This window comes from Oryza sativa, chromosome 3 (genome assembly GCF_034140825.1).
Source record: "Oryza sativa Japonica Group chromosome 3, ASM3414082v1".
NCBI classification, from domain to species: Eukaryota; Viridiplantae; Streptophyta; class Magnoliopsida; order Poales; family Poaceae; genus Oryza; species Oryza sativa.
The window spans coordinates 28,380,174-28,404,933 of record NC_089037.1 but is presented as its reverse complement, the minus strand read 5'-3'; the positions used below and the strand labels follow the sequence as shown (position 1 = coordinate 28,404,933).

Below are 24,760 nucleotides of genomic sequence, written 5' to 3'. Positions count from 1 at the left end.
TAATCAGTCGTGTTCTCGAGAGAGAGAAGCAGTCTGACGTAGTCGTTTCCGTGTTGGACAGACCTCGAGGACGCACTTGCTGGCCAAGATCGTCGTATCCAATATTGGAAGACGAAATTTGAAGTGGCGGAACTCGAGAGAGCCATGTTGGAAGTAAAAAAGGAGCAGGCCGTGGAAACGCTCCGAGGTCGTGAGGTGTGGTTTAACTCGTATTTGAAGAGCTGCTGCACATCCATGGCCAGAGTTTGCAGAGAACTTCGAGTGGTCTGCGGAGAACCTGAGGAGTCGGCGGCTGGATACATCTCGTGGCTGAACGGGTGAAGGCGTCGGCAAGCGGATTGACGAAGCTCTGAAACAGGAGTGCCGTCGGTCGAGCCGATATGCCGGAGGGCATGTGTTGGCTTGCATACGAGATCATTGTCCGCAAATGCACCTCGAGTTTCTTCATGAAGGGTTCACTCGTTCTCGGAGGACTCCTGCGGAGATAGACCACCTGGCGAAGTCGATGGCACCGTTAGCGGAGAAGGTTTTCAAGTCTATGGACTGGCGTTGGCCTTCTTGGTAGTATTCGTACCTCTGGATATAGTGTGTAAGAGTGTTTCCTCAGTTCACGACTTTGGTCAGTCGTTTGAGTCGTACACTCTCCCTAGCCCCCAGCCTTGTCGTCGGAGGATTCTTCTCGGGGGACAAGGCTCTTGGACCTTTGACCTGCCTTGGTTGAGAAAGCACTGATCCTAGCCCCCAGCCGTGAAGTTGGAAAGTTAATTTTCCGATTACACGGCTTGGTTAATACGCACGGCGAGAACTCTTACACGACCAGGTCTTACATGGTCTTTCGTCTCTACAGGATCCGACAAGGCCTTATCGGCTCTGGGCGTCCCCAGCCGAAGATCCCTTAGGTTCCTCGGAGGCCTTGTCAGGACGGCGTAAAGGGACATGAGGATAGGTTTCAACGCTAGGTGTCATCTAGGTAAGGGATCATCAGGCAGGAACACTGTGATTGTAATATGTGCCTAAAAATAGGCTTTATTGATACTGTAAGGTGTCTTACAGGTATGGATTATATTGACTCATACATAGAATTTACGTAGTTGGTCAATGTTCTAAGAGTTTGCCAACTCGCGGCCATCGCCGTCTGCTATCTTGAATGCACCTGGTCACAAGACTTGTGTGATCGTGTAAGGTCCTTCCCATTTGGGTGAGAGCTTGTTTCGCCCTGCTTGGCTTTGAACCCATCGGAGGACGTAGTCGCCGATCGAAAGTATGCGTGCTCGGATGTGCTTCTCGTGATAATGGCGGAGGGCCTGTTGGTAACTGGCTGCTCGGACTGCAACTCGTTCGCGATATTCCTCGAGTAGATTCACATCGTCGTTTCCCTGTTCCTCCTGATCCTCGTCGGAATACTTCTGTACTCGTGTACTTTGATATCGTAGCTCGCTGGGGAGCATGGCCTCAGAGCCGTACACGAGGAAGAAGGGTGTTTCCTTGTTAGACGTGGTCGGTGTGGTGCGTACGGCCCATAGTACTAATGGGAGTTCTTCGACCCATTTCTTGTCGTGTGACATGAGCCTGTCGTAGACACGGGTCTTGATCCCTTGTAGCACTATGCCGTTTGCCCTCTCGACTTGTCCGTTGCTTTGAGGATGAGAGACCGAAGCGAAGCATATCTTGACTCCCAGCCCGATGCAGTAATCTTGGAAATCGGCGCTGATGAACTGGGAGCCGTTGTCGGTGATGATGCGATGTGGTAGTCCGTATCTGCAAAATATCCCTTTGATAAATTTGATGGCGTTGTCGGCCTTGATTTCCCCCGTGGGTATCGCCTCGATCCATTTTGTGAATTTGTCGATCGCCACGAATAGGAACCTGTAGCCGCCCTGTCCTCGTGGGAATGGCCCGAGTATATCTAGCCCCCAACACGAGAACAGCCAAGTAAGAAGGATAGTCTGGAGCGCTTGTGTGGGTAGCTTTGTGTGTTTACTGTGAAATTAATAGGCTTCACACCGCTGGACTATGTCGCATGCATCTTTGAGGGCGGTTGGCTAGAAAAACCCTTGTTGAAAAGCATTCCCGACCAACGTCCGACCGGCGGCATGTGACCCACAGATGCCTTCATGTATATCGAGGAGGAGGTGTCTACCGTCGTCGGACGAAACGCATTTGAGAAGTACCCCGTTTGGCGCTTTCTTGTATAGATCGTTGCCGATTATGCAATAGATTTTTGTTTTACGGGTTATTTTCTCAGCCTCTGCGTCATCCTCGGGCAACTCATCGCTGTTGATGAATTTGATCAGTGGGGTGCGCCAATCGTCTGTGGTTTCAATATCGGCAACGACGCGTTCTGCCTCTGTGGCCTCCGAGCTGATGTCGGGGGCGTCTAGGTTAACGTCGCCGCTGACCTCTTTTACTGATGGTTTTGTCAGGACGTCCAGAAAAGTGCCGGGTTCGAGCGGTTCTCGTCTGGACGCGCGCCGTGCTAGATCGTTTGGCTCGATGTTGTCCTTGCGGTATACGTGTCGGACTTCGATCCCATCGAACCTTTTCTCCAGCTTCCTGACTTCTGCGAGATACTTGGATAACTCAGGGTTAGAGCATTTATAATCTTTGTGCACCTGGTTTGCGACTAGTTCGGAGTCCCCTTTCACGATCAGTCGTTTGACTCCAAGTGCGGCTGCAGCTCTTATCCCGGCGAGTAGTCCTTCGTACTTGGCTGTGTTGTTGGTTGCCCTGAAGTTGAGGTGGATTGCGTGCTTGAATTGATCTCCGGAAGGAGATGTCAAGATGAATCCTGCCCCTGCTCCTTGGCTGTTGAGTGCACCATCGAACGCCATTATCCACGTTTCATTGTCGATTTGGTTGTCTGATTTGTTATCAGGCATAGTCCAGTCAGCTACGAAGTCGGCGAGCACCTGGGACTTGATGGCTGTTCGTGGCACAAAGTGGACATCAAACTGGCTTAGCTCGACTACCCATTTCGCAATGCGGCCGACAACGTCTTTGTTTCTCACGACTTCGCCGAGAGGGAAGGAGGAGACAACTGTGACTCTGTGGGCCTGAAAGTAGTGGCGTAGCTTTCTTGACGTCATGATTACTGTATAAAGCAGCTTTTGGATCTGAGGATATCTTGACTTTGCGTCGTGGAGAGCTTGCGTCGTGGAGAGCTTCGCTGACGTAGTAGACTGGTCATCGTACTTTCTCTCTCTCGACGACAATGACGGTGCTAACGGAATATGGCGTGGCGGCAATGTAGAGGAATAATTCTTCATTAGGTTGGGGAGCAACAAGTACAGGGGGGTTTGATAGGTAGCACTTGAGTGCAATAAATGCCTCTTCGGCTTCCAGTGTCCATACAAATTTGTCTTGCTTCTCCAGCAGAGCGAAGAAGGGTTGTCCTCGTTCTCCCATCCTAGCGACGAACCTGCTTAGTGCTGCCATGCATCCGGTTAGCTTTTGTACTTTCTTGAGTCTTGTGGGCGACTTCATGTTCTCGATTGCCTTGATCTTCTCGGGATTTGCTTTTATTCCTCTGCCAGAGACGAGGAAACCGAGCAACTTGCCCGACGGTACTCCGAACGTGCACTTCACTAGATTGAGCATGAGGCGGTATCATTAGAGGTTGTCGAACGTTTCCCGTAGATCGTCAATCAATGAGTCGCTTGTCTTGGTCTTGACAACGATGTCGTCGACGTATTCCTCGACGTTGTTGCCGAGCTGGTTGCTAAGCGCGCCCTGGACCGTGCGCTGGAAAGTATTCCCTACGGTTATCAGTCCGAAAGGCATCTTAACATAACAAAATACCCCGAACGGCGTGATGAATGCTGTCTTCTCTTCGTCCTCTTTCGCCATGCTGATTTGGTGGTAGCCAGAGTAAGCGTCGAGGAAGCTCAATAGCTCACAGCCGGCTGTTGAGTCCACCGGTTGATCTATTCGATGAAGAGGGAAGTGATCCTTGGGACACGCCTTGTTGAGGTCGGTGAAATCGACGCACATCCTCCATTTTCCGTTGGCCTCCCGCACCATGACTGGATTGGCTAGCCACTCTAGATGGAGCACCTCTCTGATAAAGCCAGCTTTGAGAAGTTTGTCGAGCTCTTCTCATATGGCTTGTTTTCGGTCTGGTGCAAATCGCCGCAGTCTTTGCTTTACTGGCTTCGCATCGGGTCGCACCATGAGTTTGTGCTCAATCACCTCCCTAGGGACCCCTGGCATGTCGGACGGCTGCCAAGCGAACACGTCAGCATTGTCGCGGAGGAAGGTGATGAGCGCGAGTTCCTATTTCTCGCTTAGTGATGCCCCGATCTTAACGGTCTTGTTGGGGTTGCCACTAGTGAGTGGAACGATCTTGATCGCGCTGTCTGGTTTCGGCATCTTGTTTGTCTTGCTCACTTTCTTGGGAGGCTCAGTTGTGGCGGGTGGGCTGGGCGTTTGCTCGACCATGTCGAGGCTCGACTTGTCGCATTGTACCGCTAGCTTAGCGTTCCCTTGAATAGTGATTGTTCCTTTCGGTCCCGGCATCTTGAGCACTTGATATGCATAGTGAGATGCGGCCATGAACTTCGCAAGTGCAGTTCTCCCGATGATGGCGTTATACGCTGTATCAAATTCAGCGACATCAAAGGTGATCTGCTCTGTTCGGAAGTTGTTTGCTTGACCGAAAGTCACAGGCAACGTGATTTTGCCCAATGGTTTGGACGAGGACTGGGGAGTAATTCCATGAAAGGGTTGATCGGTAGGTGTCAACTCGCTTCGTGGGATTCCCATCGCGTCCAAGGTGCTGGCGAAAAGAAGGTTGATTGAGCTGCCACCGTCGATGAGAACTCGCGCGACCTTGATGTTTCGAATGGTGGGCTCGACCACGATCGGATTGCGTCCTGGGATGACGGCAGTCTTGGGATGGTCTTCTTCCGAGAATTCTATCTTCTGTTCAGACCACTTCATCTTGGGTGCAGCCCCCTGCCATGTCGAGCAGACTTCACGTTCCACTTTCTTGTATTCTCGCTTGGAGGAGTACGCTGTGGAGCCTCCGAAAATGTGTGAGACGTGGAGGTCGGAGTCTGGATATGCTGAGTCTGATTCCTGAGCAGCCGCCTCCACATCCTTTTCGACCACGCGTACTCGCTTGCATTTTTCCAACGCCATATGTTTCTTGAGCGACTTCTTCAAAACGAGGCAGTCTTCCAAAGAGTGTCTATCCGTCTTGTGTATTGGGCACCATGCTTTCTTTGCGTCGCTACCCTGTGGGTCTAGGCATTTGGATGGGTTCGCGTATTCTGCTGCGAGAACTTCTGCTTGAGCTTTTCTTTTCCCACTCTTGCGACTTTAACTCTAGTCGTGATGCGTCTTGTCGCCAACTCCTGGGTGGTATAGCGATCTCGGACTCCAGACTTAAAGGCGCGAATTACAGAAGCGTCGGTGATCTCAGGGATTGTATTCCTGCACTCGTTAAAGCGCCGAACAAATTCCCGTAGGGATTCACCCGAGTTATGTGTCAACGCATGTAGGTCATCTTCAATCGCGTGGCGCTTGTAAGTTCCTTGGAAATTGGCGATGAACTGCTGCCACAGGTCTGCCCACAAAGAAATCGAGTAGGGCGGGAAGTGCATCAGCCATGAGCGTGTAGAGCCTTTTAATGCAGATGGCAAATAATTTGCCAACGCGTTGTCGTCCGCTCCGGCAGCATAGAGTACTGTGGAGTAGACTTGAAGGAATTCTTCTGGGTCAGTACTCCCATCGTACTTCTCTATTGCTCCGGGTCGGAATATCTCAGGCCATCGGACATCACACAGGGAACGACCGAAAGCTCTACATCCAGCGCTGGGGGCGGTGGGTTGTCGGCGATCGTGTGTCCTTCGTGGATGTCTGTCTGACGATGAGGATGAATAAGAAGATGACGATGACGATGAATCGCTTGGTTCCGGTGTGGGATTACGGGGTCGTCGGCTGGGTTCTCGAGAATCCTGTCGTCGCCCTCCGTTGTTGTCCCGGCGCCGATCTCCGTCGTCCTCGTCGTTATGGCGGCGTCCTCGACCAGTATCGCCCTGCGTACGCCTCTCGCGATCATCATGATCGTGGCGATTGTGGCGATTAGCGCGGTCTCGGTCTTCGCTCGAGCGGCCCTCTCGTTCTTCGCGATGTCGGGAAGAGACGCGATGTTGGGAGCGATTCCCGTCGTCTCGCATGCGCCGTGCCTCTCGGCGGCCGTTGAGATGGTCACGGAGATCGCCGGTGCCACGAGGTGGAGGGGTAGCTTGATGGGGTGACTCCCGCTGTTCGGGATTTTCGCCATCGACACCGCCGGTTGGTGGTTGTTCCCGGTGCGTAGCAGCAGCGGCTTCTTTGAACGCGTGGCTGAGGTTGGTTACTGATTCCCGTAGCCGTTCCTGCCACCACGCGAGATCATTGTTCAGAACGGGATCGTAAGGTCTCTCTCTCAGTATTGTGTTAAGGGTCCTGATGTGCTGGGCCGGTGTAGTCACTTGATTTTCTGCCTCCGCATTAGCGTGTGCTGACGTGCTGGTCCCGTCGATAGCTAATACCTCGCGTGGCGTACTCGTTGGAGATGAGCTGTAGTCCTCGAGTAGATGCAGGACTGATGGTTCGTGGGAATCGATGTCGATTACGCCGACGAATCGATCTGAGACCAGCGTTCGTTGTTCCTTGTCTTCATCTCTAAGGGATATGCCTGACTGTTGGTCCTTAGGAGGTGACGTCTTCGTGGCGCTGAGAAAGACCTTGCAGCTTGAGAGGTCGTGATTCTTTGTCTTGTGAATAGGACAGTAAACATCACGCGTTGGAGAAATACGCTGAATTCCACGCTCGTTGCAAGCGCGAATTTCGGCGCGGACGTTGAGAAAAACCCAGCAGGCTTGCAAAGTGTGTTTCCTGGTTTTGTGGATAGGACACCAGGACCTTGTCGCTTCAGAAGTTGTTCTCGTCGGCTCGTGGTTCTTGTCGGAACAACAAGGTTCGGCCGCATTAGAATCCTTCTCGAGCTTAGATGTTGTCGACGTTCTGTTCTCCGCTTCGGCGGGAGGATCCTTCGACACGGAGTCGTCTTGGGTTGCAACCACTGCGTTCTCGTTTCCGGTCATTGACGGACCGGCTGAGATCGGTATCGTGGTGTAAACCGGGAAGACGATTTCACCGACTTGAGTCCACACCAACATTGTTGAAGCAGGAAACCCGTGGTTGAGGTTGGTGTTGACGCTGTTGTCAACGAAGCTGGATGACATAGTAGTAGAACCTTGAGCACCAAGTCCCCCTACCTGGCGCGCCACTGTCGACGGGTGATACCCGTAGACCGGATATAGAGGGTATTGGGGTACGTTGGTACAAGGATCTACGTAATACGACATCGAGCAAACAAAAGATGAGGATTATACTGGTTCAGGCCCCTTGATAGGTAATAGCCCTAATCCAGTTGATATGGGATTATATGATGGAAAACCACAGGTTACAAAGGGAACGATGGAACTCGAAGAAACCGGCGAGATCGTAATCGAGTTAGTTCGACTAGATCTCCCGGCGACTTGGCTCCTGCAGGCTCCGACTTCGTAGGCTGTGGGGGTGGTGTTGGCTGTGAGATTCGATGCCTTAGGTCCTCCCAGGGAGTCCCTTTTATATCGCAGATCAGGTGGTCTCCAAGTAGAACTCGGAGACATCGGACCCTACACGATACATTGACGACCCTGTCTTGTCCGAGTAGGACTCAAATACTATGGAGAATTTCCTTAGTGTATGCAGATAATGTCCGTGTATGCGCGGGTATGCCATGTCGATATGTGGCGCATATCGAAGGGTAAGAGGTATACCTAATCCGTAACCCTAACAGCGAGACCGTTCGGTCTCGCTCTTCCATTCCGCGAGACCGTGCGGTCTCGTGGCGCGAGACCGCGCAGTCTCGCGCGATACCATTCGCGATGTCATTCCCACGTCATCTTCGCGCAACGGTTGTGCGAGACCGATGGTATATTTCTGTAAAAAATTTTGCATCCCGAATATTTCTGAGAAAAAAATGAATGAACAGTATATTTTAAAATTTAATTCTTCTTTGATATATGACAAATTAGATGCAAATGAATAAAAAAATTAAGTTGTCCAAAATGATACATAAAACTACATGGACCAAAGTAAAAACATTACTTGAAGGGTAATCGATAGCGAAACATCGGTAAAAATAAGTATCTTAAATTCAAATGTAGTCTGTTAAAAAAGTGAAGCGAATAATCGGAAAAAGAGGTATACCCACCCCCACGGCCCACCCCGCCAAGCTCATCGTGTGGCGGAGCGGGGAGAGGACTTGTTCACCGGTGTTGTGAGAAGAGGGGATCTTTGACGCGTGGGGTGGAAAAATGCTTTGCAAATGGCATCCAACAAATTAGACTCGGGAAGACCAACGATGAAGAAAATAGTTTTGTCACTTGCATGTGAGCTCGCTAGTTTAAAGTGCAAAGATGCAAACTTTGGTAACAAAACATGGTCTAAAGTGAAAATATTTTCTATTGCCTAGTGCAATATGCAACTTGCTCATTTCGTCCTATAAAAACCAACCTAGCACTGGATTTGGCATATTCTATTACTATGAATTTTGACTGATTCAGCTTGGCGGACATTGGGTAGGCAAGTCACAACGTTACATTGGGTAGATCTGGACCATCCAAAACAAATCCAACGGAGATTTATGTATTATTAAAAAAATTTCTTTTCACGAACTAAACACACCCTAAGAGCAGCTCCAGTGTGAGACAAAAATCAACGCACGGGCAGAGAAACCGAACCAAATACTCCCTCCGTCTCATAATATAAATTTTGACTTTTTGCTTGCACTATTTGACCACTCGTCTTATTCAAAAAATTTGTGCAAATATAAAAAACGAAAAGTTATGCTTAAAGTAATTTGGATAATAAAGTAAGTCACAAATAAAATAAATAATAATTTCAATTTTTTTTGAATAAGATGAATAGTCAAACAGTTAAAGTAAAAAGTCAAAATCCCTTATATTATGGGACGGAGGGAGTAGTACACTATAGGAGTCGGCCGGAAATGCTGTTGGGTGATCGATCGCCCTGGGGATGGGGCAGCGATCGATCCCCTCCCTCCTCCCTCCCTCCACCCCTCCACCTGATTTCCTTTTTTGGCATCGCATTACTTTCCTATTTCAGTAAATTTATATACCTAAAGTTAATACGCCTCAAGTTTACACATCTAAAGTTTAGAGACCAAAAGTTTATAAGTCAAAAGTTTATATATCCGATTCAAATTTGAATTTGAATTCAAATTTTTTTATATATAATATTTCTATACATCTAAAGTTTATACATCTAAAGTTTATACACCTAAAGTTTATAGACCTAAAGTTTATAACTCAAAAGTTTATATACGCGTTTCAAATTTGAATTTGAATTATATCTGATTCAAATTTGAATTTGAATTCAAATATTTTTAAAGTTTATACACCTAAAGTTTATAGATCCAAAGTTTATAAGTCAAAAGTTTACATACCTGATTCAAATTTGAATTTGAATTATATCTGATTCAAATTTGAATTTGAATTCAAATATTTTCTATATATAGTATTTCTATACATCTAAAGTTTATACACCTAAAGTTTATAGACCCAAAGTTTATAAGTCAAAAGTTTACATACCCGATTCAAATTTGAATTTGAATTCAAATTTTTTATATATAGTCATAAATTTTTCTAACTTTTGTTTTTCAAAAAAAAATTGTGTGGTGTACTGTAGTAAAAAGAAAAGAAGGGGAGGAGGAAGGGGGAGAAGAGAGAGGAGTACAGGGGGAGGAGGGGCAAACCGATCACTGGGCGACGGCAATCGATCGCCCATTAGAGCAGGTACAATAGCATGCTATAAGCCAGCTGTAAACATATTTTAAAGAGAAAAAGGAAGAGAAAGAATAGCAGCGGACTACAGATCTGTAGCCAGCTGCAGCACGGACTCCAAGACGTAATGTATATATGACAGATAGGACCATGTATTAATATTATAGTAAGCACTATTGTATGAGTTGGCTATTACATTAGCTATAGATGATTTGGAGTTAGTAGTGAGATATGCTATTAAACTTGCTCTTATACCCTCCGGAGTCGGCTGCTATGTGTCAGACCGAAAATCGACGCCCCAAAATGAGTCGAACTCAGCTGATTAAACAAGTGTTTATCACGGGGAGAATAGAATGGAGAAAGGAACGGTTGGCTGATAGATCGGCAAATGCAGCAGTATGGGTCCCACAAATCGACGCCAACACTGGAAAAAGTGTGACAAGTCTGTGTATTCAGAAAAGTTTGGATTTGATAGAAAAGTTGAAAGATTGAAGAATAATTTGGAACTAAACACGATGGAAATTGGTTTGGGTGGACTCGTGATCATGGACGTGGAGCAGTCGCAGAGGTTTGGAGTTTTGACTATGTGAGTATCTGTCGGCGCAAGCAACTTCAACTCTCCGTCTCTTCCTTTTTTTTTCCCAGCACAGTGTGTCGGCGGCGATCATGGCGGCGATGCTGGACGCCTTCGCGTCGAGCCTCGCACGCATTCTGGCGGAGACGGCGAAGGAGGAGGTCGAGGCGCTGCTGGGCGTGCCCGGCGAGATCTCCAGGCTCGAGGCGACGCTCGGCGACCTGCGCGCCGTCCTCTCCGACGCGGAGAGGGCGCGCGACCGCGACGCGGCCGTGGACCGGTGGGTGCGGGAGCTCAGGGACGCCATGTACGACGCCGACGACATCCTCGACGAGTGCCAGGCCGCCGCGGGGGGCGAGGCCGCGACGCCCGTTGCCATGGCGGGCTGCTGCTGCTGCTTCCGCGGCGTCCGCGTCCCTGCCCTCTCCTGCTTCCGCGACCCCGTCCGGGCACGCGAGATCGGGAAGAGGGTCAGGGCGCTCAACCGGAGGCTGGACGGCATCGAGAGGAGGAGCTCCCGCTTCGGCTTCGTCTCCCAGACTAGGATCATCTCCTCGTCTCCCTCCCCTTGCTGCTCTCGGCGCGCAGATTCAGGCGACGGCCGCCGCACCGCGCTGGGCCTCATCCGATCCGACGTCGTCGGGGAGAAGATCGCGGAAGACACGAGGATGCTCGCCGACATCCTTGTCAGTAAGACGACGGACCTGGACGACGCCGGCGGCGGCTGCAATCTCATCCCCACCATTGCCGTCACCGGCGCCGGCGGCATAGGCAAGACCACCCTCGCCAGGATGGTCTTCGGCGACGCCACGGTCCAAGAGAGCTTCGACGCCAGGATCTGGCTGTTCGTCGGCCGGGACGCCGACGAGGTCACGATGCTGCGCAGCGCCATCGCCCATGCCGCCGGGGCGGCCAGCTGCGAGGGCCTCGCCGTCGCCGGGGACAAGGACCTGCTGGAGCGCGCCCTGCAGCGCGCGGTGACGCACAGGAAGGTCCTGCTGGTGATGGATGACGTGTGGAGCGACGCGGCGTGGAACGAGCTGCTCAGGGTCCCGCTTAGCCATGGCGCCCCGGGGAGCCGGATCCTGGTGACCACGAGAAACGATGGCGTTGCTCACAGGATGAAGGTGAGGTACCTCCACCGTGTTGACAAGCTGCGGCGACAGGATGCTTGGTCCTTGCTCAAGAAGCAGGTCAGTATCACAAACAAATCTGATCAATTGTGCCAATTGCAAGTTTGGGACTGAAATTCGGATTTCACACGATGAGCTTCGATGTTTAAGCTATTGTAGATCTTGAAGAATCCTTAAATAAATGGTTTACAACTATCTACTTTCTAACTGCAATTATGAGAGTTTTTTTTAAGTAAATCACATGATAAAAAAGCATGGTTGTTATTAGGTAAAAATGAATGTTGCAGGTTTTTTTTTTTGTTGTTGTTTACTGTATTTGAGAATAGCTTATATTCAATGGATGTTATTAGGTATACACTTCATTTTTAAGTAAGATAGCTTTTTACTATTCCAACAGATAGTTTTGAACAAGAGTGATGAAGCTGAATTGGATGAGTTGGAGGATATTGGGATGCAAATTGTGGACAGGTGTGATGGTTTACCGCTCGCGATTAAGATGATTGGGGGCCTCTTACTTAGTAAGAGCAGAACAAGAGGTGCCTGGATGGAGGTTTCTAGACATTCTGCATGGTGTAAACATGAAGTGAATGATGAAATTAACAAAGTGGTCTGCTTGAGCTATGGAGAGTTGCCTTCTCATTTGAAGCAATGCTTTGTGTACTGCTCACTTTTCCCACGAGGTGAGGTGATCGAATCAAGAACCATTGTCCGAATGTGGATCGCTGAAGGGTTCGTGCAAGATAGCACGGGTTCAGGATTGCCAGAGGCTGTAGCAGCTCAGTACTACAAAGAGTTAGTCTTAAGGAACCTTTTGGACCCAAGTGATGGGTACTATGATCAACTAGGATGCACCATGCATGATGTTGTCCGGTCTTTTGCCCAACATGTAGCGAAGGACGAGGGATTGTCCATTAACGAGATGCAGAAACAGACCATAGGTGATGCACTTGGTACTCTGAAGTTTCGTCGGCTCTGTATTTCAAACAAGCAAGTCGAGTGGGATGCTTTACAGAGGCAAGTATCACTAAGGACGTTGATACTATTCAGGAGCATCGTTACTAAGCACAAGAATTTCTTGAATAATCTTTCTTGCCTTCGGGTGCTACATCTTGAGGATGCAAATCTGATAGTACTACCAGACTCCATCTGTCACCTTAAGCATTTGAGATACCTAGGTCTCAAAGGCACATACATATCTGCACTCCCTAACCTCATAGGGAATTTGAGGTTTCTACAGCACATTGATCTCTGTGGTTGCATAAATGTGTCTGAACTTCCTGAAAGCATTGTTCGACTGCGGAAGCTAAGATCACTGGACATCAGACACACAATGGTATCTTCAGTTCCTAGGGGTTTCGGAAAGCTAGAAAATTTGGTTGAGATGTTGGGGTTCCCAACCGATTTGGATGACAGTACACATGATTGGTGTAGCTTGGAAGAGCTAGGATCTTTGCCAAATCTCAGTGCACTACATTTGGAGGTTCTGGAAAAGGCAACACTTGGCCAAATGGCAGCAAGATCAAAGCTCAGCAGCAAGCAGAATCTCACACAACTGGAGCTGAGATGCACTAGCAGGATCAGCGCAAACGGCACCGTGCAAGGTGGTATCAGCGAGGAGGATTGCGAGAGAATCGAGAACGTTTTTGAGCATCTCCGCCCTCCACCTTCAATTGACCGTCTTACGATTGCAGGTTACTTTGGACATCGGCTACCGCAGTGGATGGCCACGGCGACCGCCTTTCGGAGCTTGAGGCGGCTGGTGCTAGAAGACTACGCGTGCTGCGACCGGCTGCCCGGTGGCTTGGGCCAACTCCCTTACCTTGACTACCTCTGGATTGAGCATGCACCATCCATTGAGCATGTCAGTCATGATTTCATCCTCCCTCCGGTAGGCATTGCTGTCGATGGCAACGCACCATCGACGACGACAACAACAACTAAGACTGAAGGTGCAGGCATTGCGTTTCCCAAGCTGAAGCGGCTGGGTTTCCAGGGGATGTTGAGATGGGCATCGTGGGACTGGGACGAGCATGTCCAAGCAATGCCTGCTCTGGAGTCGCTCACAGTGGAGAACAGCAAACTGAATCGTCTCCCTCCGGGGCTTGTGTACCACACCAGAGCACTGAAAGCTTTGGTGCTGACGAACGCCGTGAGCCTTGAATCCGTAGAGAACTTGCATTCGCTGGTTGAACTTTACCTGGCTGACAACCCAAAGCTAGAGATGGTTGTAAACTGCTCGAGCTTGACGAAGATTGAGATCCTCAGATGCCCAGAGCTGAAGGCGTTTGACAGGTTGCCTGCAGTCCGGAGCATCGTTTGGGAGGACTTGGATGCTGACACGCTCCCGGGGTACTTACAGGAGGCAAAGGTAAAGAGGTTACACATAAACTGCAACTTGAGCTTGCTCAACCTGATATCCTTGCAGGATGCCAGCTCTGAAGAGTGGAGGAGCGTCCGGCATGTGCAACAATTGAAGGTTTTCGGGTTCAAACCACAGAGCGAAACGTCTGAATGTTACTTCCTTTATACCAAAGAGCCATATCACGTCGAAACAAACATCTCCAAAGCCTGAACTTCTGCTAGATGTATTTGTCATTTGTCTTGAAAAAGAATGTTGTATTACTATCTGTTTCCTCTACTTTGTTATTCTCATTTCTGATTTGCACGTTCTGTTTACTGCAATCAGGCTGATTCTGAAGCTTCAGCAGTCAGCTTATCGAATTTCACCAGCTCCATCTGAAATGCTTTACATGCAGAAAACAGAGAGCTTCCAATGGAAAATGCATGCGCAACTGCAATTTTGCTTTTTTTTAAAAAAAAGATCGTTCAGTGAACAATTTGCACATACCTAACCCCCAGGATAAAAATTAAAAGAAAAGTTTATTCATGCATCCATTTCCTTTCAAGAAAGGAGATGAGACAACTTTCACTTTTTAAGGTGTGACATTTTGAAGCTTCCTACTGAACAAGCTATTTTATATTCGTTCAGGGGAAAAGTGGAATGGAAACAACCCATTCCATGAATTCGCGGTCAGACGTACGAAAATATAAACCATAACACAATGGTATCACACATGGGAGGCCTCCAATTTAAGGGACAATACATATAGGAAAACACCGACAAAAACGGATAATCTCAACAATCCCCTTTGATGATTTGATTTATAGATTGTATGAACTGTTGGTTGATTACATTTATGTTAGCTGAGAGGAGATAAAAACTACTAATTAGATGAAACGAAACAGTTCCTCTGCAGCAACCATATTACTCTTGTTAGATAAGAGTCTATCACACTGTGTAGGACTGGTGAATGGTATCAATGTCCAGGCCCTTCAGCTTCACAACTGACTCCACATGCCCCTTCAGCGTATGAAGCTCCCTGAGCCTGCAAGTGTAGCATCAACAGCAAGAACAAGCACATAGTTAGTTAGCTTTACATCGTTTTCACGCCACGTGTTCCAGGGGGATGCAAATTGGCATTGTGCAGCTAGAAAGGGAGATGCTTCTTGATCTTGGAAGGAACATGGCAAAAGCAACTGAGAATTGATGCAATATAAAGGACATGGTGCTTCTATATGATTCTTAAGGTGACAGATCATGGAAAAGAATTATACAAGTGTCTACTGCAGATTTAGGTCCTACCTTGCAATCTCGGCCCTCCGTTTCGCCTCTTCCGCCATCTGATTCAGCTCACTGTAGCCGGTCTTCTCTGGGAAGGGCTTCGCATCCGGTGGCTGCAGGCCATGGAGTGTCCTATGTGCATGTGCCCACTTGAGTTCCCTCTCTTCCTTGCCAAAATCCTTCTTCCTTGTAAACGCAATCTGTCGAAATCGATGGGCCATTAGTCACAAATGCATGGAAATTCAGTCGAAATAGGTAAGGAGCCAAGACAACTATGCAGGGTGCATTAGCATTACTCTCTGCTCAATGACAAGATCCCATGCTTTCCCACTCAGAGCATATCGGATGAGGAACTTGATGATATCGAGCGGGAAGTAGAAAACGAGATTGTAGAGCCACACGATACCGGCCCAGCCCCATCCAATGCCTTTGATTGAAGTGAATGCCCAGTTAGCATAAACAGCTATCAATGTAGCTATCTGCATTTGAAGGGGAAGAAAGTTAGATTAACACAATTCTACCCAGAAGAGAATTTATCAGTTTGCGGTAATAGGGAGAGAGCATACCAGCTGTGCAACGAAGAAAGCAAAGACAAGTAGAAAGCCAGGGCGTTCGATAAATGACCAGCTGCGAGACCTTGTGACAAAGATAAGAGCTTGGCTGATGGTGCTAACTTGAAGATATACAGCAGATGCAAGCTTTTGGTAGTCATCTTGAGCTGTCTTCTCAAGGCTTTCGACGTGAAAGATCCTCTGAAAATCAATGCAACATTAAGTTTCAAAGCGAATACAAGAATCAATCACAAAATGTGGTAGGCCAACAGTTCAATTAGAACCATTTGTTATCATTTTTTGGCACTTCTTACAGGGAAAAAGTTGGTCTTGTATGCAGCCCAGAAGAATATAACAGTCATCATTGCCAAGTATCCACCCAGCACAACTCCAGTTGTGAAAATTTCAGCCAACTTCCAGCTGTCAGGTAGTGGAGAAGGCTTTACTAGATCCTTAGATATAGTCATTATGGTACCTGTTTGTGCCAGAAAATGGTTGAAGTGAACATCATGAAAATAGTTTCTACTTACTACTGAAGTTTTAGGAGAGATAGCAGGGATGGAGGGAACAAGAATGTGACATACCATCATTCAGAATTGCAATGATCAGAACCATAAATGGCGGGAAATCAAACTCCCATATAAGGGCAAGCAGCATAAACCCAAACTGTCAAAAGAGCAGTCAATATACATTAAGTGCTAGCTAAAACATAAAGTTGATACACATTGTTTGGCATAGTAAGATGAAAACATCATATTGGGGATCATCAAAGTTAATGTGTACAAAAGGTTATACACTGGAATCATTTAGTGCTTAGTTCTGTTAAATTTATCTGAATGGTTAGTTCTGATTGACCTGTAGTTAAACTAAAATACCTACGAGAACAATCAACTATTTATTTACCAAATGAGAGGAAATCCATAATTTCTAGTTCTCCAGTAAAGAAAACATACCACAATACGTATTGTAATCGAGACAGCATATATCTGCAAACATGGAAATGAATTAGCAAAATAACCCAAGGAAAAAGGCAGAATATTAAAAGACACTATGTTTGTTTCCATCTGACTTACAGTGTAGTTCTTCATTCGCTGGAAAATCGCCCGACTGGTAAGAACAGCACTAATGATCACACTCAAGCCAGGTTCTGTGAGTACAATATCAGATGCACTCCTTGCTGCATCAGTCGCATCAGCAACTGCTATACCAATATCAGCTTTCTTTAGGGCTGGAGCATCGTTTACACCATCACCAGTCATTCCACAGATGTGCTTCCGTGCTTGCAGACGTTTTACAATCTCATACTTGTGCTCTGAGAAAAGAGAGAACTTCACAGTTATATTTTTCTTTGTGACTTTCAACCATTTGGTTTTTATTCTGCAATTGATTGCATACAAACCTGGGAATACACCAGCAAAACCATCAGCTTTCTCGATTAGATCGTCAACTGGTAAAGCAGCAACAGACTCATCCTTGTTCTGTCCCAACAAAGCAGATGAAGGGTACATGTTTGTACCCATTCCTAGACGACGCCCTGTTTCTTTCCCAATCGCTAGTTGGTCACCTGAAGATAAAGAAATAATTTTAATTCCCATAATTCAGAAAGATTAACAAAATTGCAATAAATTTCCATGACATGATCCAGTAATGACACTTGGTAGACCAACTCTCAACTTACCACAATTTTTTAGGCATGTTTACAGTGTTAATTTTAAAAAAATGTTGAATCAGAATTAAATATAAATTATCCTCACAAAAATAATTTAAATAAGTTATATAAACAAGAAAGAGTCTCTATAAACATTAAGTTAGACCTGTAAATGGATACATATAAGCAATGGTGAAGACTGGAACCGCTACAAAGACCACTATCTGCAGCTTTGAACTGGTGATGGTCCCCATGGCTCCAAACAATGACAGAAGAGCAATGGATGGTTTATTTTTTTTTAATGATGAAAATTGAGTTTCTTCTTTATGATACATCATAATCATGCATTTCTTATTGAACAGATTGCAGTACTGCAAATTTATGCTAGTTGTTCTTCCTATTGTACTCCCTCCGTCCCAAAATATAAGGGATTTTGGGTGAATGTGACTCTCTGTCCAGATTCATTGTCCTAGGAAGTGTCATATCCACCCAAAATCTCTTATATTTTGGGACGGATGGAGTAGATTAGGATTCTAGTAACTGATGCACCATATAATAACTGGACATGGAGTACCCTCTCACCACCACAACGACCAGAAAAGAATAATAAAAAATATATATAACAAATAAACCATCTAGATTTTTTTTTTCAATCAGAAGAGTACCTGTGATCATCTTAACATTTACACCAAGGTTAAGTGCCCTTCGAATTGTTTCTGCACTATCATGCCTTGGAGGATCAAAGAGTGGAAGGAGAGCAACAAAGCGCCATGGCCCACCAGGACTCTCTTTCCTTCCATCTGGAACTTCCTACATGACAGGGAAAGGAGACCATAATGAAAATTAAACTGGCCCAGGGAACAATGATTTTTCAACATATATAATGACTCTGGATAGTTCCTAATCTTAATTAACTCAAAATGTTAAAACATTCAAATTGTGCAAAGAGTATCCGAAGAAGTGCTAACCTGATATGCTACAGCAAGTGATCGAAGTCCACGTTCTGCAAACTTATCAATTACAGCATGGACTCGTCGTTCTATCTGTGTCTTGTTGTGTGCCAGGTTGAGAATCTGCATGTCAATTTATGAAATCAATCAATAACTCCATCATATAAATGGAAATTTCCAGCAAAGCTTTTTTAACATATCTGCAGATGATTTTTGTTGTACCTGCTCTGGTGCGCCTTTACTAACACGGTACATCTTTCCATCACTATCAATGTATGTCAATGCAGTTCTCTTGTCAGTCGGATTGAATGGCAGGAAGTGAACCTCTTGAATACCAGCACGTGCCTGCAGGAAATATTTCCTGGTGTTTAATTCCTCAAATAAACAAGATAGTCGTTCCTCCCCTATCTGACAAATCGATGTACCTCTTTTGGATCAGCGAGCATCCCGACTATTGCAGTATCAATAGCATCTTGATTTTCTGTTCGGGATGCTCTAGCAGCCATCAGAATTACTTGGTCCTGAGTGACTCCTCTTTCAAAAATCTGGATAAAAAGATGTAAATAAGTGCTTTAATTAAATTTAAATTAAGGGAAAAAATAATTGAGTTTACCTCAATGAGATTCTTGTCCACTGTGAGCTTATTTAAAGTCAGAGTTCCTGTTTTATCACTGCAAAGAACATCCATGCCAGCCATCTCTTCAATTGCAGTCATTCTCTTTGTTATAGCTCCCTGCAGAAATAAAATTCAGAATCAAGTATTATAGTACAGAAGTTCTGGTATGGCTACACTATGTTTAACAGTGTGCCTAAAAAGATACAAACCTGCTGAGACAAGCGATGAGACCCTATTGCCATGGTTACAGATAAGACTGTGGGCATTGCTATAGGAATGCCTCCAATGAGAAGCACCAATAGGTTGTCAATCCCAGGGCGGTATGGCCTGTGCTGGATAGGGTACATGACAATGATCTCAACAAACATCCCCACAGCAATTGAGCAAATGCAAAAATTCCCGATAGCTGTTAAAACCTGCACAAAGTGGATAAAAATGAATGCAAGAATGAGTGATAAATTGATTATTCAGATGGCTAACAACATGAGACATGAACAGAAGTGAGGCTTCTCAATCTTGCCTTTTGGAAATGGCCAACTTGATTGGTGGAATCAACAAGATGTGCAGCCTTTCCAAAGAAAGTGTGCACACCAGTTGCAATCACAACAGCCTCAATCTCACCCTGCTTAACCGTTGAACCAGAGTAAACACCGTCACCAGGACCTTTGGTGGCTGGCAATGACTCTCCAGTCAGCGCAGACTATTAACAATAGATCACATCATGACATGAGTAAACCTCAATTACTTAAAGACTGAAAATGACTTTAAAATGTGAATTGCAGAAAGAACCTGATCAATCTTCAAAGGATCTCCTTCCAGGAGGCGAGCATCTGCGGGAATGATATCTCCCAGCTTAATACTGATGATGTCCCCAGGCACAAGGATGGCTGCCTCTTCCTCAGTCCAACTACCATTTCGGAGCACCTAACAACCAACACAACATGAGTTTCAATATTCAAAAGTGCTCCACCTCAATATGGACAATAGAGTGGATATCTCATAATAAAAGTGGAGATTGAAGAAAGACCTTGGCTTTTGGCGCAAGACGCGCCATGAGCGCAGCAGCAGCATTGCCAGCATTGTTTTCCTCAATGAAACTGATAGTTGAGTTGATAAGTAGCAGTGTGATGATACCAACAAAGTCCTGCCAATCTGGTGGCTTCCCCTGATGATAACACCACATATATTGTTAAAAGGAACGGGACCACTTACACAGTTGCCCTGCATTCATCAACAGAGAAAAGGACAGAAGCCAAGTACTAAATAGGAGTAACAGATTTTGTCATTATGTCTAAGACTCCTAAGTACTTACCCCACCATTGGCTAATGCAATGGCCATGATAGCTGCAGCCTCCATGACCCATGACAGCGGATTCCACATGAACCCCAAGAACTTGAGGAATTTGCTCTCCTGCAACCATCAATGACCCAGCATAAGCGGAAACGTAACGCAAATGAACTGAATTATAGTATTACTTTCCAACAAGAAAAAGGTAAATCTTTGATAGCAATGGCAAGATGAGATGAAGGAACTCAACCTCCTTCTCCTCGAGCTTGTTCGGACCAAAAAGTTGCAGGCGCAGCTGCGCCTCTTCGGAAGTGAGCCCCTGTCGGCAGCATTTCAAATTCTGGAATACTTCTTCGATCGGGATGTTCTCCTGTAAATAATTGAAATTTTAGTTTTTTTTTATTCTTAAAAAAATCGGCACAAAGAAAGTTACCAGAACCTGCACGCAATTGTCATGATGGTAACCCAAGAAAAACAAAATAAAGATTTGACTACCAATAATAAAATATGTTTTCAACATTCAAGTATGAGACCTATGATTCCAATTTCCACGGAACCAAGAACTGTAACAGATTCCAATAAACAAGAATCAATCTTCAAATGCAAATAACCATAAAACGATATGAACCGAGTAAAAAAAACACACACACGAGAAAACTAAAGCAAGCAGTCAACATCTGCATGTGGGGGAAAGACGATATCCTACCGTCGAATATAATAATCAGAGATCAGAGAGTGACAAGAACAGTAACCGAATATAAAAAAATGAACCTTTATTCCAAGAATATCACCTGACATTCTGGAATTCACAAGAAACAACTAGTTCATGCCGATTTTGCTGCACAGCCCACCAACCAAACAAGAACTTCGAACACACGCGCACACACAAAAAAAATCTGCATTTTTCTGAACTCTGACTCGACTCCACGAACTACTAACACACATGCAAGAACAAACAAACGGGTATCCATCAAATCCAAGAACATGCAGAAACCAAGATCCCTCCGAACAACAGAAGCGCGTGAAAGAGACCAATCATCTCTACCACAAACCGAGGCCACCCTGAAACTGAAATCCTTGAAACCAAAGAACAGCAAGAACCGAAACCAATCTCGCCACCCTGAAAAAACCATCCATCCATCCCAAGAAACCACAACCACGCCAAAAATCATCCTCCAAAACCCAAGAAACCCCCGGTGCTAAACCCAAGAACACCCCAAGAACAAGTGAACAACCATCCCATCCAAAGATGAGGGCGTTACCAAGTCGACCGACTCCTTGAGGACGGCATCGAGGCCTCCCTTGTCCTCCGCCATGGAGGCGACCTCCCACACCTCTGAAACCCACCCTCAACGAGTGCCCCCCCTCCCTCCCTTGCCAAAAAGAACTCGCCTTTCTTTCTTTCTCGCACTCTTTCCGGTCCCCTTGCCTCTCCTCCCAGCTATTTATACGCGAAAAACATTTCCAGTGAGCAAACTGCAGTAGATGGATAGATAGCGAGGTCAAAGAGGAGGAGAGAGTGGCTTTCCACGCGGCCCACAAGAGACACCAGCAGCAGAGAAGAATGTGGAAGAAAACGGCAAGAAATGGAAATGAATTGGACAACAAAAGAAAGGGTAGGTAGTGTACCAGGCAAAGGGGAGATTTTGGGCTGGGAAAAAGTAGGTTTTTTATGTGAAAATCAGGACAATCTGTGGTTCTCCTCACAATTATATGCCTATAGATGGTTTTTTTTTTTGGGTTGTTGTTGTTGTCATATAGGGTTACTCCTTGCTATTTTAGTTCATTACCATTTTATTATGTTAGTAATAATGTGTGATTTTATAACAGCTTTAAAAATATACTAGTACTTGGTACTAAATTTCTTTTTAGACCTCAGCTTTCTAACCTGAGGTTGTTTATTGTTTACATTTGAAAATAAGAATAGATTCAAAGTATTGATCTAGATTATAAAACTAGGCCCTAATAGCATGCGCTATCTGCCGCAGCCGTAGCGGCTGCAAGGCCAACTGAACACAGCCCTAGTAGTTTACAAAAGTATTTTGGTGAGGATTGTGGTAGTTCAAACCGGCTGGGTGCTACAACCGTTTACAATGTCACAGCCGTAGCCGTTGCGGCAGCAAGGCCAGCCGAATGCACCCCTAGTAGAGATTGTAAAAGTATTTTGGTATGGATGCATGATTGTAAGGGCAAAAGGCTAGATTTATTTTTTTTTCCATGTAAAATAATAATGTCAAAGAACATGTGTAATGGTTGTGGTGGCAAACATAATGATCAATGCGTGTATAAATTAAAAGGAGTTACAGATATAAATACATATGACCACAAATATGTTGTTTCCCATTGCATATTTGACTTTAGTGATTAGTATAGGAGCGTCACTCTATCTAGTGGACATCAACAAAGCGACAACAAAATCGACGTTATGGCTACACCTTCTTCGCTACTGAACTAATTATACTACGTGAGCATAGATATCTCTTGCAGGCCATATGACATCGGTCGTATCGGCACCTACCAACAAAAAAAAAAGGTTGGTTGATTCAGTGTAGATAGGGATCCACCTCTTGGTTTTCCACCTCTTGTTGGTTTTCTTGGCGTTTGATCTAGAGTTTTCTATTATTTTCTACGTAGTAATTCATTTGGTAGGATTCAACACTCAATGAACATACAATATGTTAGAGAAGCTTTGGAACATTAGGAAATAGGATTAAGATTTAAGATTTCCGACTAACTTTATGTGCATGATCAACATAAAGTGGTACCTTCAGGTTGATGTATGTACTCTATAAAAGATAATAGAAATTCTCTATGGACTCTCTAAAGAGGAAATGTGAGCCCAAAAAGGCAAAAACAATGGTACGTATTCGAGCTACCTTCTAGTTTTTTTTACAAATGAGTGTATTTGATTCCTTTTCTCAGTCCATGTTGTTTTCATTTTATACTTCTAGAGTAAAAAAAAGATCCTGTCAAATCATCATCGTACAACACACCGCCTGAGTACGTTGTGAATAAAGGCACATAGAAAATATTTTTCACAAAAGATAGGCGCAGGAGCTTTCTTTTTTTTCATATGCACGTCCACGCCACTATACAAGGACCCACCCATAAAATACAATCTCTAATATATGTTCACATAGGCGGAGACTAGCGGTACATCCGATCTCACTAGAATATTATTAATTAAAAGGGTACCTATACATATGGGAAACATTCGTAGGCATCAAGATTATATGAACACTAGCACATTGAGTTAAGCATCCATGATGTCACCATCATATTATCGGTGCTTTCCAATGCATGAACTTTCAAAATTAACGTTGTGAGAGAAAAAAGATATTATGATAACGTATAGTATTTCTTCCTATACGTTAACCAAATATTTTCTTCCTATACGTTAATCAAATATTTTAGGTGTGTTTGTGGCCAGGTAGACATGAACCCAAGGCTAAATTATGAGTCTAAAAGTCAGCCTATGGTCTAGAAAAAGCCCAAATTTTGAATTAATTATATAGACATGTTTTATTTTAAAGATAAGTTATAGAATTATAAAAGAATAATTTACAAACAATGAATATGCCTTTCTTTAGTTTTTAATCGTATTTATCCGATTAGACATCTGATATAGTTAGAACTAATCTTCAATATACCTTAAGTTCACATTAATTATAAAAAGAGAACCATTGGATAACTTTTATCACTCATCATAACCATCTAATATATATACTTCCTCCGTTTCACAATGTAAGTAATTCTAGCAATTCTCACATTCATATTAATGCTAATGAATCTAGACATATATATCTATCTAGATTTATTAAAATCAATATGAATATGGGAAATGCTAGAATGACTTACATGGTGAAACAGATGGAGTATTAAACAGTGAAGTGTATGGATGATTCCTAAACTTGTTCAGCTATATCATCTAGATTCCGAAACTCTTATACACATTTTCAAGCTCTTAAACTTGTCTTAGGTACCATAGCTAGTCTAAATGGACTCCAACCTACTCCGCGCGCTGATGTGGTACTCCTCAGTCACACGTACGTGTTAGTGGGATCCATATGTTACACATAAAAAAAATAAAAATAAAACACTCCTCCTTCTCCTTCTTCTTCTTCTTTTTTTCCATTTCTTCTTATCTCCTTTCCTTTCTATTCCCGTGAATTGCGAATAGACTGATCTATTACATGTACATGTATGCATATAGCCCACGTGCGCCAAGGTCAAACATGCATTACGTGGATTTTAGCTCTTTGCGAGCCATGCCATGCATGTCAGCAGCAGCCCTTGCTCCACGCCAGCAAATTAATTTCACCGACTGCGATGGGATCTCGTATTGAAATATTAAATATACTAATAACTCCGGGTTTTTTTTTTATATGCGACGCTCTTCAACTTTTATCTTGTTAAAAATGTTCAAAATTTAGTATAAATATATAAAATTATAAGTTAAAATTTAAAACTAGAAATTTAGTAGAAATATATAAAGTTGCAAGTTAAATTAGAGTTTCTTTAATGAAAATAAATAACATT

At 44.9% G+C, this 24,760-nt stretch overlaps 2 protein-coding genes across 3 annotated transcripts; one reads left to right on the top strand and one right to left on the bottom strand.

The window, feature by feature from the left end:
* The first annotated feature begins 10,272 nt into the window (after positions 1-10,272).
* LOC4333771 (putative disease resistance protein RGA3) lies at positions 10,273-14,216 on the top strand. The gene is made up of 3 exons (XM_015773323.3): positions 10,273-10,407; positions 10,490-11,606; positions 11,944-14,216. Exons 1-3 carry the CDS (start codon positions 10,355-10,357, stop codon positions 14,116-14,118), a joined length of 3,345 nt encoding a protein of 1,114 aa, XP_015628809.3. The 5' UTR covers positions 10,273-10,354; the 3' UTR covers positions 14,119-14,216.
* A 461-nt stretch (positions 14,217-14,677) lies between these two features.
* LOC4333770 (plasma membrane ATPase 1) lies at positions 14,678-21,630 on the bottom strand. 2 transcript variants are annotated; one of them, XM_015777314.3, is made up of 21 exons: positions 21,484-21,630; positions 20,472-20,591; positions 20,246-20,344; positions 19,961-20,098; positions 19,723-19,857; positions 19,454-19,633; positions 19,143-19,349; positions 18,931-19,050; positions 18,743-18,862; positions 18,540-18,662; positions 18,336-18,440; positions 18,033-18,177; positions 17,119-17,283; positions 16,793-17,031; positions 16,673-16,705; positions 16,304-16,385; positions 16,034-16,194; positions 15,735-15,920; positions 15,465-15,647; positions 15,190-15,368; positions 14,678-14,932 (listed from the first exon to the last, which is right to left on the bottom strand). In XM_015777314.3, exons 1-21 carry the CDS (start codon positions 21,535-21,537, stop codon positions 14,836-14,838), a joined length of 2,871 nt encoding a protein of 956 aa, XP_015632800.1. In that variant the 5' UTR covers positions 21,538-21,630; the 3' UTR covers positions 14,678-14,835. The 2 variants fall into 2 exon arrangements, with proteins under 2 accessions (XP_015632800.1, XP_015632799.1); XM_015777313.3 differs by having other exon boundaries at positions 16,793-17,283.
* Between the last annotated feature and the right edge of the window lie 3,130 nt (positions 21,631-24,760).